The sequence below is a fragment of the Delphinapterus leucas genome, chromosome 8, assembly GCF_059928025.1.
Source record: "Delphinapterus leucas isolate spDelLeu-1000000601 "Yukka" chromosome 8, BTC_Dleu_Yukka2, whole genome shotgun sequence".
In the NCBI taxonomy this organism is placed as follows: Eukaryota; Metazoa; Chordata; class Mammalia; order Artiodactyla; family Monodontidae; genus Delphinapterus; species Delphinapterus leucas.
In genome coordinates, this window is record NC_143136.1 from 38307289 (window position 1) to 38324337 (window position 17049).

Here is a 17049-nt window from a genome sequence, read left to right on the forward strand (position 1 = left end):
ACTCCCTAAATATTTGTTGGATATTTGCCATGAAGCAGCTTTTTATAAACAGCTTAGCAAGATGCTGGCGGCAGTAAAAGCTGATGGTGATAATTCAGGTGGAATGAATTGTCAAATTGTCCTATAAAGGTTAACGATGTTTTCTGCTGCTTTGTTTCTACAGGCCACCTGGACGTTGTGGCTTTGCTCGTTAACCATGGCGCGGAAGTGACGTGTAAGGATAAGAAGGGCTACACGCCCCTGCATGCTGCGGCCTCCAACGGGCAGATCAGCGTTGTCAAGCATCTCCTGAATCTGGGGGTGGAGGTGAGCTATGATTCAGGCATCACCCCATGGTGCATTTGTGGGTTTTCTGTCGTTCGGAAATTAAATCCTGTGTCTTTGTGGGTTTTCTGTTGTTCTGAAATTAAATCCTGTTTGCATTTTAATTCAAGAGGGAAAAAAAAAAACAACCCTCATTTCTTACCATCCTGTCTTTTTTGAGTTTACATGGGCAACTGATGAAGGGCAATGGGGCATACGCTAAGTCATAGAGAGCCAGAAACAGACTAACTTTCTATATCAACATAGAGAAATATTTTAACATCTAGGATACATATCCACCAGTCATTTTTAAAAGACTGGCGAGGTTTCATCATCCCATCTTTAGAACCTAGCCTTCTAAATCGTGGCTTCCAAGCAGAAATGAATGACAAACATGCTGAGCTGGAGAAGTAGACCTCACCCCCTTCTCCTTAGGTAGCAGGGTGGGAGCAGTAGTGAGGCTGTCCCGGAGGAAAGGAAAAGCAAGCTGCGATAGTGAGATGGTGATAACAGCAGTCAGGGCAGGTCTGGGAGAGCAAGAGGGAGCTGGGGGCTAAATGACCAGGGCAGCTCCACAGCCCAGCCACCAGAATGTGGCCTCTTGAGGTGTCAGCAGAGCGGGTTCTGAGTTCAGGCCCCACAGCAGCTCCCTGAGCACCTCCCACCCTTTCCTCTTCTGTTCGCTGTTGAGATCCGGGCTCGTTTCTTGCTCCCCCGATTCATTTCTCCTCTGGCGTTTTGAGGCAGCTTTGCCTCTCCCTTTTTGTCCCTTCCCTAGCTGAAAGATATCTTGCCACAAGTGGAAACCTCTCACTCTTCCTCCCAGCTCACTTTTTGTCACTTTCACGTTTTGCTGAGCTTTACCTCCGCGTGAGAAGCTTCCCAGGATGACCACGCTGGGGCAAGAGTAAGCTCTGAATGATCACACTGACAGAAGGGTATTTCCTTTCTCCAGCACAGCTGGTAGGCTTTTGGTGGGAAATGGAGTAAATTGGCTTCAGTGCTTTTAATCGCCTGTGTTGGACTCATTTGCAGATTGATGAAATCAACGTGTATGGAAACACGGCCCTCCACCTGGCCTGCTACAATGGGCAGGATGCTGTAGTCAACGAGCTGACCGACTACGGTGCTAATGTGAACCAGCCCAATACCAGCGGGTTCACCCCGTTGCATTTTGCTGCTGCCTCCACACACGGTGCTTTGTGTCTTGAACTATTAGTAAACAACGGGGCGGATGTTAACATTCAGGTATGACTCTCTCTCAGTCTCCCTCTCTCAGTGTGAAGTACCTTTGCGTTGAGCCTCTGTTTGAGCAAACTCACCTGCTGTAAATTACAATTAGTGAATTGTAACTCTAAGCGTCCTGATTCTTGCGGACTTATCCTATATTGTCGTGATGTGGAAACTTCTGCAGCAGTGGTGGTACCAGTGGATGACACTGAGGTTCTAGCCACGTGCCCTCGGTAGCTTAGTGAATATATGGGAGCAAATACTGGGTCTCAGGGATGTGGACTTGGCCGAGATTCTAATACTGAGGTGAATGTTGAGCTGATGGGGCAGAGATGCTGAGCATGAAGAGGAAGCCTAACCTAACGATCTCAGGTCTGCTTCCAACCCGCAAGGCCCTCCAAGGAGTTTCTCAAATGGTTTCCTGGAGTAAACCCCAGATAGTGGCTTCAAGTATATGATATTAATCTGGTTTTAATGGTAATTCCTTTACTCAGCAAACTTACTGAGGACTACCTAGTGCCCTCTGTTTGGTACTGGGTGTATACTCCAAGGTGCCCTCAAGGAATTTACGATATGGCAAGGAGATAATGTACTCAGATAATCATGGGGCAAGAGAGAGTGTCATGAGTGGCATGAGAAATTAATAAAGTGCTGCAGACTGTAAGAAGTTAAGTATTGACTTGCTTTTTGCTTGGGCATCAAAACTAGAGATTGCTTTTGAGCTGAAGATTGATATCACTTGAGATGAGGAGGGATAGAGAGAATTTGAGAGAGGACATTCCAGATACATAGAATGGCAAGCAAAGGAGTTGAGAGGTCTTGACAGGTAAACTTTAGGTAACCAGTCTGCTCATTGTAACAGATAACCAAGAGGAACTTTTGCAGGTAGCCTTCATGATCCAGGTTACATCACTCAGATGCATTTAGATTGTAGCACAATATCCTGATTTATACCAAGTGACCTTGTTCGCATCCTCAGCTTCCCTTCTCCCAAGCACACAGGAATTGTAAAGCAAGGTCTCAGTGTATTCTGTCTCTGCTTTTGAAAAATTGTTATTTCCAAGATTTAATTTCAAGAATATTGGATCAGTCTATTTTAATGATCTCCTCTATTCACTGTTAAAGTCCTTTTATATTTTTTCATTTAATTTATAATAGTGGGGAAATATGAGACAAATTCTCAGAATAGCGATTTATTGTGATTGGAGTACAAATCATATGAAAGAAAGGAGCCAGGAACAAGCTGAAATGTGACCTGACCAATAATGAGCACTTATCTACTGCCCAAGGAGTTGGGGCCTCTATAGGGTGTGGGTCCGCTAATCATTATAGAGGCCACATGATCAGAACTGAGCATTAGAAACGGTAATCTGGCCACAGAAAACCAGAGACAGAAAACATAAAGAAAAAAATGTATATATGACTACATAAAATTTTAAAACTTTTATATAACAAAACAAAACAACAAAAAAGACAAAAACAAAAACCTTAACATAAAATTGAAAGGGGAGCAACTTGGAAATTTTTCTGCAATATACATATAAGCAAGGAGTTAACATATTTAATATGTAAGAGCTCATAAAAATCAATAAGAAAAAGTCTGATAGTCTACTAGAAAATAATGGGCAAATGCAGATCACAAGAGAGAGAATACAATATCCATTAAACTTATGAAAAGATATTCAGTATTACTAGTCATTAGAGAAATGCAAACTAATACGTTTATAATACTAATACATTAATATTTGCCTTTAAAATTGGCAAGTATCAAAAAGACTAGCAATGCCCAGTGTAATCAATGAAAAATTAAAATGCAATAAGTAAATATGATCCAGTTTTATAATTTCAAAAAGTATGTGTCTATGTATGTGCATAGAAAGAGAAAAATATCTGGAATCTACATCAGTATCCTAGCAACAGTTATCACTCCAGCAAGGCAAAATTATGATTTGGATTTTTAGTTGCTTTTCAATATATTTGTTTTAATCTTCTTATTGTGATGCCATAAGTATGTGTTATTTTTATATCCAAAAGAAAAAGAAAAGCTATTTTCATTTTTATAAAAAAAAATTTCAGATATAGTGGACCTAGGGAGGGGACAAGTAGAAGATAACTGGAAGTCAATGAAATGGGTCTGGATAAGAGGTAATGAGGACAGGGGGATGGGGACAGCCAACGGAGGGAGAGGCTTTGCAGAAAGGAAATCTCTGGGATTTCATTGGACAAGAAATGGAGGAGATAAAGATGAGTATAAGAATTGAAATCTGGGCTTCCCTGGTGGCACAGTGGTTGAGAGTCCGCCTGCCGGTGCAGGGGACACGGGTTCGTGCCCCGGTCCGGGAAGATCCCACATGCCGCGGAGCGGCTGGGCCCGTGAGCCGTGGCCGCTGACCCTGCGTGTCCGGAGCCTGTGCTCCGCAACGGGAGAGGCCACAACAGTGAGAGGCCCACGTGCCGCAAAAAAAAAAAAAAAAAAAAAGAAGAGTTAGGGAAGAGAGGAAGGAAACGAAGGGGATGGAGTGTCTTCATGAAGGTAGAAAGCAGGCAGAAATGAAAAAGTAAACTAGCTGAGGAGAATTTCAGAGTTCCGGATCTTGTAAGGGGACCCCATCCAAGGTCCTACGTGGAGGTAGGATGAAGGTCTTTAGGGGCAACAAAGCAACCAAGGTGGGGAAAGAGCCAACATGTGGGGTTAGAGTCTAAGAGGAGGGTGGTGGAGGACAGGAGGCAAACAGGTGGCTCAACCGTCAGTGTCCCCAAGACTTGTGACACTTTTCTTGCCATCCTAATGTCTGAGGGACATCCTGTGGTTCCTCTAAAGGAAGGAACATTATTGAAGTTAGATAAAGTATCTCTCTTTACCAACCTTAATTAATTCACAGGGTTATCTGATGCTTTCCATTTCCTCTGTAAAACATGCCAACTGATGCTTTCAGTGTGCCCGATACTGAGGTTAGAAGGCCACTTTCTGGCATACCTACCTACTTCTCCCAGGTAACTGACTAGCAGCCAGTTCTGATCGGATAAGAGGCTTCAACTAGGTATGGTGCCTTGGTTTATGGCAGCCTTCTCTTCTCCCCCACAAAATGGACATGGAAAGCATAGCTACTTAATTTTAATAGTTAATTTTTTCCTGTAGACTGCTAATCATCAATAGAGTATAAGAAGCACCATTAAAAAAATAGCCTGAGACTTGGGTTTACGTATTACCTAATCTGTGTAAATGGGATTTTGAATCAAATCTAGCCTTCTCCCTCAGTCTCCCCATCTACTCTATCTACATCCTAATTCTCTTGAATCTTTATTAGTTAACTCTGGGTGCATGGATCATCTAACATTTCCGTGGAGCCATTCGGTCTGACTGGAGGTTGTTATCTCTCTGCACCACATTGCCCTTGGATTTTGAAAGTGTTTGTAGATTGCAAGACAATTTGTATTTGTTTAGATTTTCCAAAGTTAGAAGAAAATAGCAGATTGAAATGTAGCCAATACCTACTCACGTGTTCACTTTGTTTTCCTCTGTCCTCACAAAACACAAAAAGTGACATCTTCATGAGAAATTGCAAGATGATGGAGAGGGGAGGAAGGTTATGTGTCCTGCATGCATTTTACAGTCCCTCATTTTGCTTAGATTGACCATGGCCCTGTCCTTGATTTCGAATATTGTGATATCACAAAGTTTAATTATTATAAAATAATAGAGACACAATACTTAATACAATAATCTGTTGAAAGTTTACTTTTTTTTTGCAAATAGGAAGAGCATGAGGAAATATGAAATAATTTCCTTTCTCCATCAGAGACCACGTTGTAATTTTTGTAGCATCTCAAGGCTCTTTTTGGAAGCACTCAAACTAAGCATTAAAGAAGACAGTAAACACGTGGCCATGCTGGATATGACTTAGAAAGATAGATTCAGAAATTACCATTGCCTACCTAACATTCCGCCTGCCTGTGGTCTCAGTTCTTTTCTGTGCACGGGCCCTTTAGATCACTTAACCCTAAGAGACTGGAACTGAAGCCCATCACACATTTACTGAAGTGGACCAGCTCCCTTCTTTGTATGCACCAGGACCAAGTTATATTCTATAATTGCATTGCAGAGGTTGAAGATGAAACTGGAATAGGCAAGAGTAAGCAGTAATAGCAACATGGCCCTTGGATCTTAAGAGAGGAAATGAGGAAAGGAGGGGGGTGAACGTCTGAGCCAACCACGTGCCATCTCCAGCCTTTAGAAGCATTAAAAAAATTAGACTGTATATGGCTTTTTGCACACCAGGGTATTAGATTGCTCTTCCATTGAATTAGGAAGCCCTTTGGGGTTTCTGGCTATATTTATTTTATAGAGACTTTATTGCCCTCCACCAGAGCCACTGAGCTTTGTGGCGCCATGGGGCACTGTGCCACAGAGAACACAGTGCCTTCACCTTCCTGGGGAGTAACTGTGTATTTAAGTTTAGAGAAGGTTTATGGGAGGAGGAGGAAAGAAGGCATTAGAAGTGGAAGAAAAGAATGAATGGATTTCTGAGAATGGAAACGCTTCACTAATTCAAGGATTAATCTTCCTTGGATGATGGTGAATTCTGCCCTGAAAGAATACTAATATTTGTCATAAAATATTCTTAGTCCTCACTGGTTTTCTTTCATGACTATGGCTGAACCATAAGTCAATAGGAGAGCTATTAAGCAAGTTCTCAAGGTCACAAAAATTTCCAAGCCCTAAATCTGCTCTGGGAGAATGCACCTAGAAATTGGAAGGAGGCTAGAAATGAAGAAGTTCTTCTAAAAGCAAAGCTTTGAATAAGTGGGAGAACTGATCATTTCTTCTCCTTTGAGCATTCAGGGAATGTTTGGTATCTGAAGTTCTAGGGCCAGCAGCAGCAATGGCAAGTTCCCTGCCACCCGACCCCACCCCCATGTGAAAAATTTCTCAGGCAGATAATGAAACTCAGTAGGATCCTCAGTCTCAACCTGAATATTCTGAGTTCTAACTTGTAAAGGCTAAATAAAAAGTACTAGTCTTTTGACCTTCATTGGTTTTCAATGGCTTTTTGAAATGAGTTCCCTTTACACCTATACCGTATAAACAAAGCTGCCCCAAAATGACTGCTGTGATACCCTTAATGCTTCCTGTCCCTAATTCCCGACCCCCTGCCACCCGTATCCCAGTGAGAAAAAAAAAAGTCAGCTAAGGTCTGTCTTCAGTGGCATGTGAACTCAGGCAAAGATCTGCAAGGGTAGATCTGAAGCAAGCGTCACCATTGACCATATTGCCATCCTTTTCATTTAACCTAACTTTGGTCATGTCTGTTTGTCCCTTTCCCAAAAGCACAAGCACTCCAAGGGAGGAAAAGGGTATGGTGTTTACTGTCCTTGAAATGGGACCAGCTTTGTAAACTATATAGTGTAGAAACTGGTGACGTCTGCTTTGGCTCTCTGGCTGCAATTTAGTTAGTGACCACCAGGTTGGTGGTTACTCCTAGCCTTTAAGCTCTTTTCTAGGCATGGAAAAGTGCTTGGTTAAATATTTATAAAGATATTATCTAAACGCTGAAATATTTACAGCTTTATATATATTTAACTAAATGCTAGTAAGTTATGTTTTCATCTTAAATTTAAGAGAAAATACTGGAGCAAAATTTAAAGAAATAGCACCATCTAGGGACAAATGAATGTCAGCTCTGCAATTTCTGTTTTCTCTCTCCCTAAGAGCCTTGGGCTGTCATCACTTTTTTGTTGGAGGGAGTATGTCTTAACTCCTTATTTCTAAGTGGTTCCCAGACTTTTTAGTCTTTTGAATTGTCTGTATTTATCCCAGCTAAGACCCAGGCTCTGGAATCAGAAAGCTTTTAGGAGCTCTTCTCCATCATGTCTTATGATTGGTGATGGCATCATATCCTCATTTTCTTGACTAATTCTCCTTTTCCCTAAAGACGTAATTTCAGTAAAGCTTCAAGCTTACTTCCATCTTCCTTTCCTTTCTCAATCTTTTCTAATTCAGGTTATAATCATACAAGATTAAGATGGAGAAAAAATCCTATTTTTTCTATTTTTTTCCCCATCAGCCTGAGAACCTTTCACTATAATGATTATTTACTTCACTCAACATGCAGTTACCACTCTGACTAACTCTTCCCTTGGCACAGATTGTGCATAGTTCCTTTCTTAAGTCTAAGGAATAGACTTATAGGATATAATAAATATTCTTCTGTTAAACCTTGTGGTTTTATAAGCTATTCCAGTGGCTCCTAAACTTTAATGTGCTGTGAAAGTTAGAAATGAAATCAATTCTGATTCAGTTTAGGTCTGGGTTAGGGCACAGAATTCACATCTCTAACAAGAATTCTGGGTGATTCAGATGCAGGAGTCTGTGGTTCACTCTGAGAAATATTTAAGTGATTATTTGTTTTCCATTGTAGAGTTTTTGAAAGAATCATTTTAAAGCACACGTATTTAAATTTCATCACAAAAATGAACTTGTGTTTTTGAAATCTCATATTTTAACCTCAGGCTTAGGGAAACGTTTCTTCTGAGACTTAGAAAAAGAATAGTTACATAAATTTCTTTATTTTCTTTTCTTTTTTAAATAATATCTGAATGAAAGAATACATAATATATTCTCTCAGTTGGGGATACTTTGGGTCTAAAATAACAGTAATATTTTTGTTTGGATATCACTATTTTTAGAAGAAATTCTGTAAATGATTATTTCTGAATCAAATGTGTAGGACTTTGGTATTTGGTGTAATGATGACTAATGTATGGATTCTGTACATTTTTAATCTTTTGGCTTAATGTGTGAGAGAGAATGCCATCATTTATATCTTGAATAATAAAGAGACGTATAAATTCAGCGCATATTTCCAGATAATCATTAACATGGCAATTTGCATATCTTAATCCTATGATTTCTAATGAGTTAAGTGCAGCAAATGTGTCTCTTTTGGAATAATCGAAAGTGGTGTTTCTCTGTGGAATTAGAATGTAGAGAATGGTGGAGGATTTCAGGTCAGGTTTGAGAGTTGAAGTGATTTATAGCAAGTTAGTCATCTTCAGGTCAAACAGGGCCAAACAAGTTAATACATCATTTGCCTTTTTTTCATGTACTATAGAGAAAAGGTGAAAAAAACACTGTAATAAACTATACATATACTATCCATTATACTGTATAATGGAAAAGAACATGAAAAATAATATACACTATATATGTATAACTGAGTCACTTTGCTATACACTAGAAACTAACGCAACGTTGTAAATTAACTATACTTCAATTTTTTTTTAAAGTTGAAAAATAAAACTCCTTGAAGGAAACCTTCACCAGTAGATCACAGGAGATGAAAAAATGTTTTAGATGATTTCCTCAGTTTAAACCAGGGTAGTTTAAAAATTGTCCGTGTAACTAAAAATTTCCCATTTCTTCTCAAGAATAATTTCCACGTCTCGAAACTTCTTTAAAATGTGATGTTATAGATAAATAACAGGACCTACTGTATAGCACAGGGAACTATATTCAGTATTTTGCAATAACCTATAATGGAAATGAATCTGAAAAAGAATATATATATGTATAATTGAATCACTTTGCTGAATACCTGAAACTAACACAACATTGTAAATACTTCAATAAATAAAATGTAAAGTTAGGCAATAACTTGTGATATCACGTGTAAATACTTCAATAAAAAAATGTGAAGTTAGGCAATAACTTGCGGTATCACATACACTTTATTGAGCATTGCCGGCAATGTCCATAGGAATGTTTCAGATTGATGTCACTGGCCCATTGTTTCTCTCTCTCTCATTTTTTAGAGTAAAGATGGTAAAAGTCCTCTGCACATGACAGCTGTCCACGGAAGGTTCACACGGTCACAAACCCTCATTCAGAATGGTATGTGAGATTCTTCTGCAGTGTCATTACTGGAACAGTTTCCTGTTGTGACTGAGTTTGGTTGAATGTGAAATATGATGCTCTGTTTTAGAGTTTATTAAGCTTGGATTTATACTGTCCTTTGATGAACTTTGCTAAAAGCTCTTAGACACGTCATCACCAATTCACTTAAGAGTGAGGACATTAAAAAAAAAAAAAAAAAAAAAAAAGAGGACATAGAGCCACTAAGTTTCACAGTCAATTCCCAATCAGTCAAAGAACATGTGAGTTTTGAAACTGGAAATGATCTACTTATATAGGCTCAAGATCCTGCATTTTTCACTCTGAAACTAATAAAAATAAGTATCAGACATTTTCTAGCAGGAAATCTGAATTATTTAAAAATTTTTGAATTCGCCATAGTTCCATAAGTTAAAACTCGTTAAGCTACTTGGGCAAAAGGTAAGAAAAATGAGTGACTCAGAGGAAAAGCGGGTACATACATGATATAAAGGATCATAAAATCACAGGCTTGATAGAGACCTTGGAAAATCACATAATCTAGTAATTTCCCAGGCTTACAATAAAGGTGTGTTTGAACCATTGGGTTGTCTCTGCAGCCAAAGTACTAGGGAGTGTCACTTCACAGCATGGTTCACGTTACTATTAGAGGGTCATGGCCAGAATCTGTGAGTGGATTGACTTTGACAACGCAACTTCTATTCTTTTAGCAAATCTTAAAGACAATTTTAAAAAAACAGGTTTAGTTCAGATTTTATGCTGACATTCCAGGTGAATCCAGCAGTTCCTAAACTATCTTTAGTTGACCCACATTTCTAGTTCTCAAAATTCTGGCATTAGTCAGTTTTTTTAGACCTATCTTTTTCTCATCTGTAAGAATACTGGATGACATACACTTGAATTGTCAGTGGTACTAAGTTATGTCTTAGGCACTGAAGTCGTAAAACTAAAAAGTCATTTGACATTTGGATGGAAGACCAGCCAGGGAAATGATGCTGAGGAAGCAAAATACCTGCAGCAAAGCACAGGAAATTTATAAGCATTTCAGTGAAACTGTAGAAGAAAAGAAATCGCAACAAATTTCCAGTGAGCAAATGCAGGTAACTGAAAATGAACTGCACAACACCCATTAATTCTAGTTTGAAATATGTGATATGCCTTTGTCATTTACTTTATTGAAAGGCCACTTTAATTGTTTTGTTTTGCTTGAAGTAAAGGGGAGGTGGGGAGGGACCCTAGCATCTCTCCTCTGCACGCTTTCCTCATCCCACTGTCTTTCTCAACTGTTTTTCAGAAACAGTGTCCACTGCCTTAAAACTAAACAAAACTAGGGAGCTATTTGGTATCCATTTTTAAAAATTTAATGTGAACATAATCACCAGGGCTTAGCTCTGTGGCATTAAAAAGCATTGTTCCCTGTTAGAATAATTTCAAGCACTAGTGACCAGATCAGAGAAAGAGCAGTTCTTCACCTTGTAAGCACTGCCTTCCTACAGGTCCATCACCGCGGGCCAGACCTGTGTCATGCTAGTGTGCTTACAACAGTCTTGGGGGTGCTGCTGGCTGCTTTGACCTCTCTAAAAACTATCCTTGTGGACTTGAAGACTTTCATGCCCTCTCTGGACATTCTTGCTAGACTTTTGAGTTGGGACGACCCCTGAAAGAGACCTTATGTCTTGTCCTCTGTGATCAAGGAGCTTGTCTCAGAGCCTATCTCATTCTTGGCTGGCCTGGCATCTTGCTTGTGGGTTGAGTGGGATCCTGGGTCCTATAATGCTGAGGATATAGTGGCTATAATACATAACTTATATATAATGATAAAGCTAACATTGGTTGAGTGTTCTTCACATTGTGCCAGGCACTTGGCTAAGCACGCCACATAAATCCTTCCAACCACCCCATGAAAAAGAGGTGCTATTATTATCTCCATTTCCAAGATAGGGAAACTGAGGCGGAGAGGTTGTCACTTCTGCTGGGATACATGGCACGTATGTTGAGGAACAGAGATTAGAACCTAGGAAGTCTAACACTGGAGACTGAACTCTCAACCACTCTTCTCTGTATGAACAATGACAGGTTAAAATGGTTTTAACTTGAATTCTATTTACTCTAAGAGTCGCTTGCATTTGGCAGAGTTATTTATCCCTGTAAAAGGATGATTTGGAATTCTCTCAGCCGACAGTTCTTTGCATTCATTGCAGATGTGAGAACTGCGAGTTCTTCCATTCGACTTTTTAAAAAAAATGCCATGGGGCTTCCCTGGTGGTGCAGTGGTTGAGAGTCCGCCTGCCGATGCAGGGGACACGGGTTCGTGCCCCGTTCCGGGAGGATCCCACATGCCGCGGAGCGGCTGGGCCCGTGAGCCATGGCCGCTGGGCCTGCGCATCCGGAGCCTGTGCTCCGTGAAGGGAGAGGCCACAACAGTGAGAGGCCCGCATACTGCAAAAAAAAAAAAAAAAAAAATGCCCTTAGGGACAAGAATAGGAAGCTCTTTTCTTTTCTTCTGTTTGTTGGTTTCTTTCTGGGAAAAGCCCAGAGGCCCACACCCCCAGGGCCTGGTGTCTGTCCTCCAGAGTGGGTAACCACACGACAGGACCTGGAATGCCCGTCCCCCATGGGGACATCACTTGGCTCTTAAGACCTGCTGAGGAACCTTCTTGATGTTTATTTATTTGTTTTGTTAAATGGCTCTGATGTTTGGACTTTGTACAGCATTTCTCTGCTTCTCTGACTGATCTCTGGTCAGGGTTATTAATTCTTTATAATAACTTTTTTTTTTCAGAAGCATTCAGCTTTGGTAAGGTGATCGTTTAAGAAAAAAACCCAAAAGACTCTTTTCTTTTTTAAGTTAATAAGCAAAGACTACCTCTGCGGTTCAATCACGTTGTTTGTTGTCTGAAGCTGTGTTGTCAGAGCCAGAGAGGGAAGGAAGTAAACGAAAACACAATCTGATATCAGAAGGCCTTTGATCTGGCCTTTTGCACAGGCAGCTGCCTCAGATGCTGTCCAGCAGGTTACAAAAGTTCAAAATGATGTTTTTTTTTCACAGAAGCTTTAAAAATAAAAGTTTGAAAAGGAAGAGTGAAGTGATAGGATGATTCATTGTGAGGTTTTTGACCTTTGGGCTCACAAACTTTCTGAGGCAACTTAATATAACTATTCTTGTTTGTGCAATGAAAAACTAATTTCAGATGAATGCCTAGATAATGCTACATAAATCATCCCTTCTGACGTGCTCTGCGTATGTCTGAACTCATGGATATTTATTTTCCTCACTAATAATCAATGATCGATAACCAACATTTAACTTGCAACCTTCAAATGAATAGTAAAGATATTTAATTTGCTAAAAAAAAAGATAACTAATAAGGACCTGCTGTATAGCACAGGTTGCTGTATTACATTACTCTGTAAGCATATGAGAAAAGCATATAAGCATATAAGCATATGAGAAAAGAATCTAAAATAAAGAGTAGGTATATGTATATGTAGAACTGATTCATTTTGCTGTACACCTGAAACTAACACAATGTAGTAAATCAACTATACCCCAATAAAATTTTTTAAAAAGATATGTAATTTGCATTCCAAGCAAATGAAAATGGAAAGGCTTCAGGAGTGACTATAAGATAGAAATTCATTCATCTAGAGGTCCTACTTTAATATAAAACATATTTCTAAATAACAAATATTCTCTTCTTTTTCTAAGTTATGATGTTTTCTAGAAGTATATCTTAAATGACCAAGATAATTACCCATATTTTTACAGTTTTAAATTGACTTATGAAATGACAGTAACAACAGGAAACTTTATCAGCTCAGACCCTCTATTCCATCGTTTCCAGTATTTTTCACTCTTCTCTTTTCCTATCCAATTTTTGGCATATTTGAGGCTGGTAAACATGGAGCCCCTACTCTTGGCTGGGAAGGACATGAGCAATGTAGTGTTTGAAAGACTTCTTTGAAGTCTGGGGATCTGTCTCCCACAGTTCCCCGCATCAGCTCCGTGGGTGGACCTTTCAGGCTGACCACTGTGGGCAGCTCTCACATGGATACATGTACCCTGGATTGCTCTGAGGTATCCATGGAGACCAGGTGGCTGCCTTTCCCCAAGGCATAAAAATGATCTAAATTGGATACTTCTAAATTTAGATTACTGTGAACTATTTCTTGAGTCCCTAGAAGTTTTTAATAACTAATTTTATTTTAATTTTTCTTGATTATAAAATTAGTACGTGCTCACTGTACAATAAAATTAACTTATTAAAGAGATTCCCCCATGACCCCCATCAATGTGTCTCCCTAACCCCATCCCAAGAATTTCTATTGACAGTTTGGTGAAACTTCCAGATTTTTCTGTGTATTTCAGAATGTATATATAAAGATACATAATTATTACTTTTACAGAAATGATTGTAGTCCATTTATTTGAACAACTGATTTTAAAAATCACTACTGTGCCACAGACACAAAGATATGAGGAAAGATCAGCGTTTGTATTCAGGTGGCCATTTATATTTCTCTGTCACAAAGTTAAAAAGGGGTTACCTTTTTGTAAACAGCTATTAAGTTGCAAACTCCAAATGTGCAAAGTTATTGGCAGCAGCTAAACTCTACATGCCAAAGTCATGGCTGCAGAGTGAAGCATCTTAAATCCTGTGTAAACATATGTACTAATTGGAGTTTGTTTTTTTTTTTCTTAACATCTTCCCCTTCTACAAAGCTCACACATACTTGTAATTATTTCACTTTTTAGGAGAGATTCTCGTTCATTAACTCTGTTGTGCCAGTACACCTGGCTAGAAAATATATTGTTTGCTGGAAATAAATCTTAGGGAGTTGGTGGTCACAGTTAGGATTCATTAGAATGAAGGACCGTACAGATATTATCGTGAAGATTTTATAATGGTCATATTATAAGAAATAGTGTCTTGGCCTGGAAGTTACTGCTTTTTCCTCAGATCTGAAAAGACTCTCAACGGCTTCCTTTTGGTACTCAAGTATACCTCTGATGGGTGTGCAAATGGGCACAGCCTTTCTCAAAAGCAATTTGCCAGTGTCCATCAAGAGCCTTAAAAACATTCATACTTGTGATCTAGTAGTTCTACTTGTAAAAATATTGCTGAAGGAGATCGTCTGAAATGGTGGATAAAGATTATGTATAATTATGTTCGTTCCTGTGTTTTTCCTAATGGCAAAATTTGGGCATAGCCTAAATGCCTAGTAACTGGGGACTTGTTGAGTGAATTCTCTAAATACTGATATCATGTAGTCATTTACAGTTGTGTTAATGAGACTAATTAATGACATGGGAAGTGTTTGTGATATAATATTAAGGGGGAAATGGGGATACAAAACTCTTTCTACCCTATGATCTCAACCATGGGAAATGTCTTCACACACAAATGCACACACACATACAAACAACTGGAAGAATATATCCAGAGTATTAATACTGATTATCTCGGATAATCAGTGAATTTATAGATGACTTCTGTTTTCTTCTTTGTATTTTACTGCATCTTCTAAATTTTCTACAGTGAGAAAATTACTTTCTCAGTAATAAGTATTATTTAAAGTAAATGCTTAATATCTTTTTAGATTGATCTAAGCCATTTATATAATATTTGCATTTCTCAGGATTTTGTATTTCTTATTCTGGAATATATAAATGTGTATGTGTAGTTTAGATATATAAACTAAACATTATAGTATTAGTATCTTAAAATTATGTATTTTAGTTTTAAAATATCAGCTTACTTGAGTCCAATATAATTGATGATGGGAGTAAAGCTTAAGATTTGACCTATTCTAAAGTACCTGATATCTAAGAGCATGAGCTGACAATTCAATAACTTACTGCTTTCCATAATGATGCAGAGATTTGTTTATGAACAGGATAGTCAGGAAATAAAACCTTAGAAAAATTTATATTTGGTGCCCCAATATCCTAGGTGCTTTCTTTTATCAAAAGCATAAGTGCGTGTGGGCTTACATAAGCAAGAGTACACACTATGTGATTTTTCTCCTTGGTGTGCTTCCCTGTCCTTTACTCCCTCCCCTTTTCCTACTTTCCTCAGGCCCTTCCTTTTTGACTGGGGTGTAATTCATATACTATAAAAGTCACCATTTTAAATTGTACAGTTCAGTGGATTTCAGTATTTTCACAAGGCTTTACAACCATCACCATTATGTAATTCCAGAACATTTTCATCACACCCCTCCAAAATCTTTATCCCAGTTAGCAGTCACTCGCCATTCCTCCCTCTCCTTGATTTCTCCTTATTTCATGATTTTCAAGGACTCTTAAACTACTTGGAAGCTTACCCAATTATCACTAATGCATGTAGCAAATATTTTCACATATGTTAGTTTCCTTATTGCTAGGATGTGGGGAAAGCCTTTTTAACTACAATGCAAAATCTAAATACAATAAAAGACATAAATTACAAAAAAGAATTTTTTTCAGTGTAGAACACCAAAGACAAATGAAAATCTAGGCCAAAAATATTTGCAACATGTATTACTGATAAATGGGCAATCTCCCAGATATTTTAAGAACCTTTAAAAATTAAGGAATAAAAGATCTCACACACACACACACACACACACTCACTCTTAGAAAAATGGGCAGAAGTCATGAAAAAATGGTTCATAGAAAAAGGTAAACAAATGGCCCTTTAATATATTAAAAGATTCTCAACTTCCTTAACAAGAGAAATGAAAAGACTACAGTGAGATACCAGTTCTCACTCATTACGTGGTATGTATTCAAAAGATTGACAAGGCTGGGGAGGAGAAAAGGCACTCTCATACATTGCTTGTGTGAGTGCAAAATTGCACAGCACCTAAAGAGGGAAACGTGGCAAAATCTAACAAAACCACATACTCATTTCTGTAACCTAGAAATCCCCTTTCTAGGAATTTATTCTGAAGATAGACCCAACAAATACAAAACACTTGCAAAATGAGGTTATTCACTACAACATTCCTGATATTAGCAAAATGATTTTTACCACCTAAATGCTCATCCATACCCGACTGGTGTACTTAACTAATACATCCATGCAATGAAAAATAATTAAGCTGTACAAAAATGAGGAAGATTTCCAAGAAGGGATCTCTAGGAGTGAATTCGAGGGTATGTTGTTAAGTGAAAAACAACAAAAAAAGCATGGTATAAAAGATTGTATTGTGCTTGTTTTTGCAAAGAGAAACACAGAAAGCATAAACCAAAACTAAAGAAAGTGATTAATTACCATAGGAAGTGGTTGAGGGTGAAGTGAAAGGGATAGAAATGAGAGTGGGACTTGTTAAAAGTATAGAATTTTTGACTTTTGAAACGTGTGTTACATATTAATAAAATTAAAGCTGGTAAACGTTTTGAAAACAAAATCCAATGAACCTGTGTATCAAATTGATAATATAAGCACACAGAATAAAGAATTCAGATAACTTTTGAACGAAGTACTCGCTGTATATGCTAAAATCATTATAGGAAACTTTGTTGGGAAATAGAGTATTTTCACAGTCTGGAAGTATCACCCACAAGTTCCTTGTTAATTACAAAAGGAGAAAAGACATTTGTACAGTGGAGAGTGCTGGCCGGCATCTCTTGTATTTCT

General features: G+C 38.5%; 1 protein-coding gene across 7 annotated transcripts in view; it reads left to right on the forward strand.

Moving 5' to 3' along the window:
• Window positions 1–17049, forward strand: part of ANKRD44 (ankyrin repeat domain 44) — a 327191-nt gene that overhangs the window by 201872 nt on the left and 108270 nt on the right. For all 7 annotated transcript variants that reach the window (XM_089916548.1, XM_089916546.1, XM_089916545.1 and 4 more), the window contains 3 exons: window positions 164–306; window positions 1339–1551; window positions 9346–9424. In XM_089916548.1, coding sequence (XP_089772674.1) covers window positions 164–306; window positions 1339–1551; window positions 9346–9424 — 435 coding nt within the window. The remainder of the gene's footprint in view (window positions 1–163; window positions 307–1338; window positions 1552–9345; window positions 9425–17049) is intronic.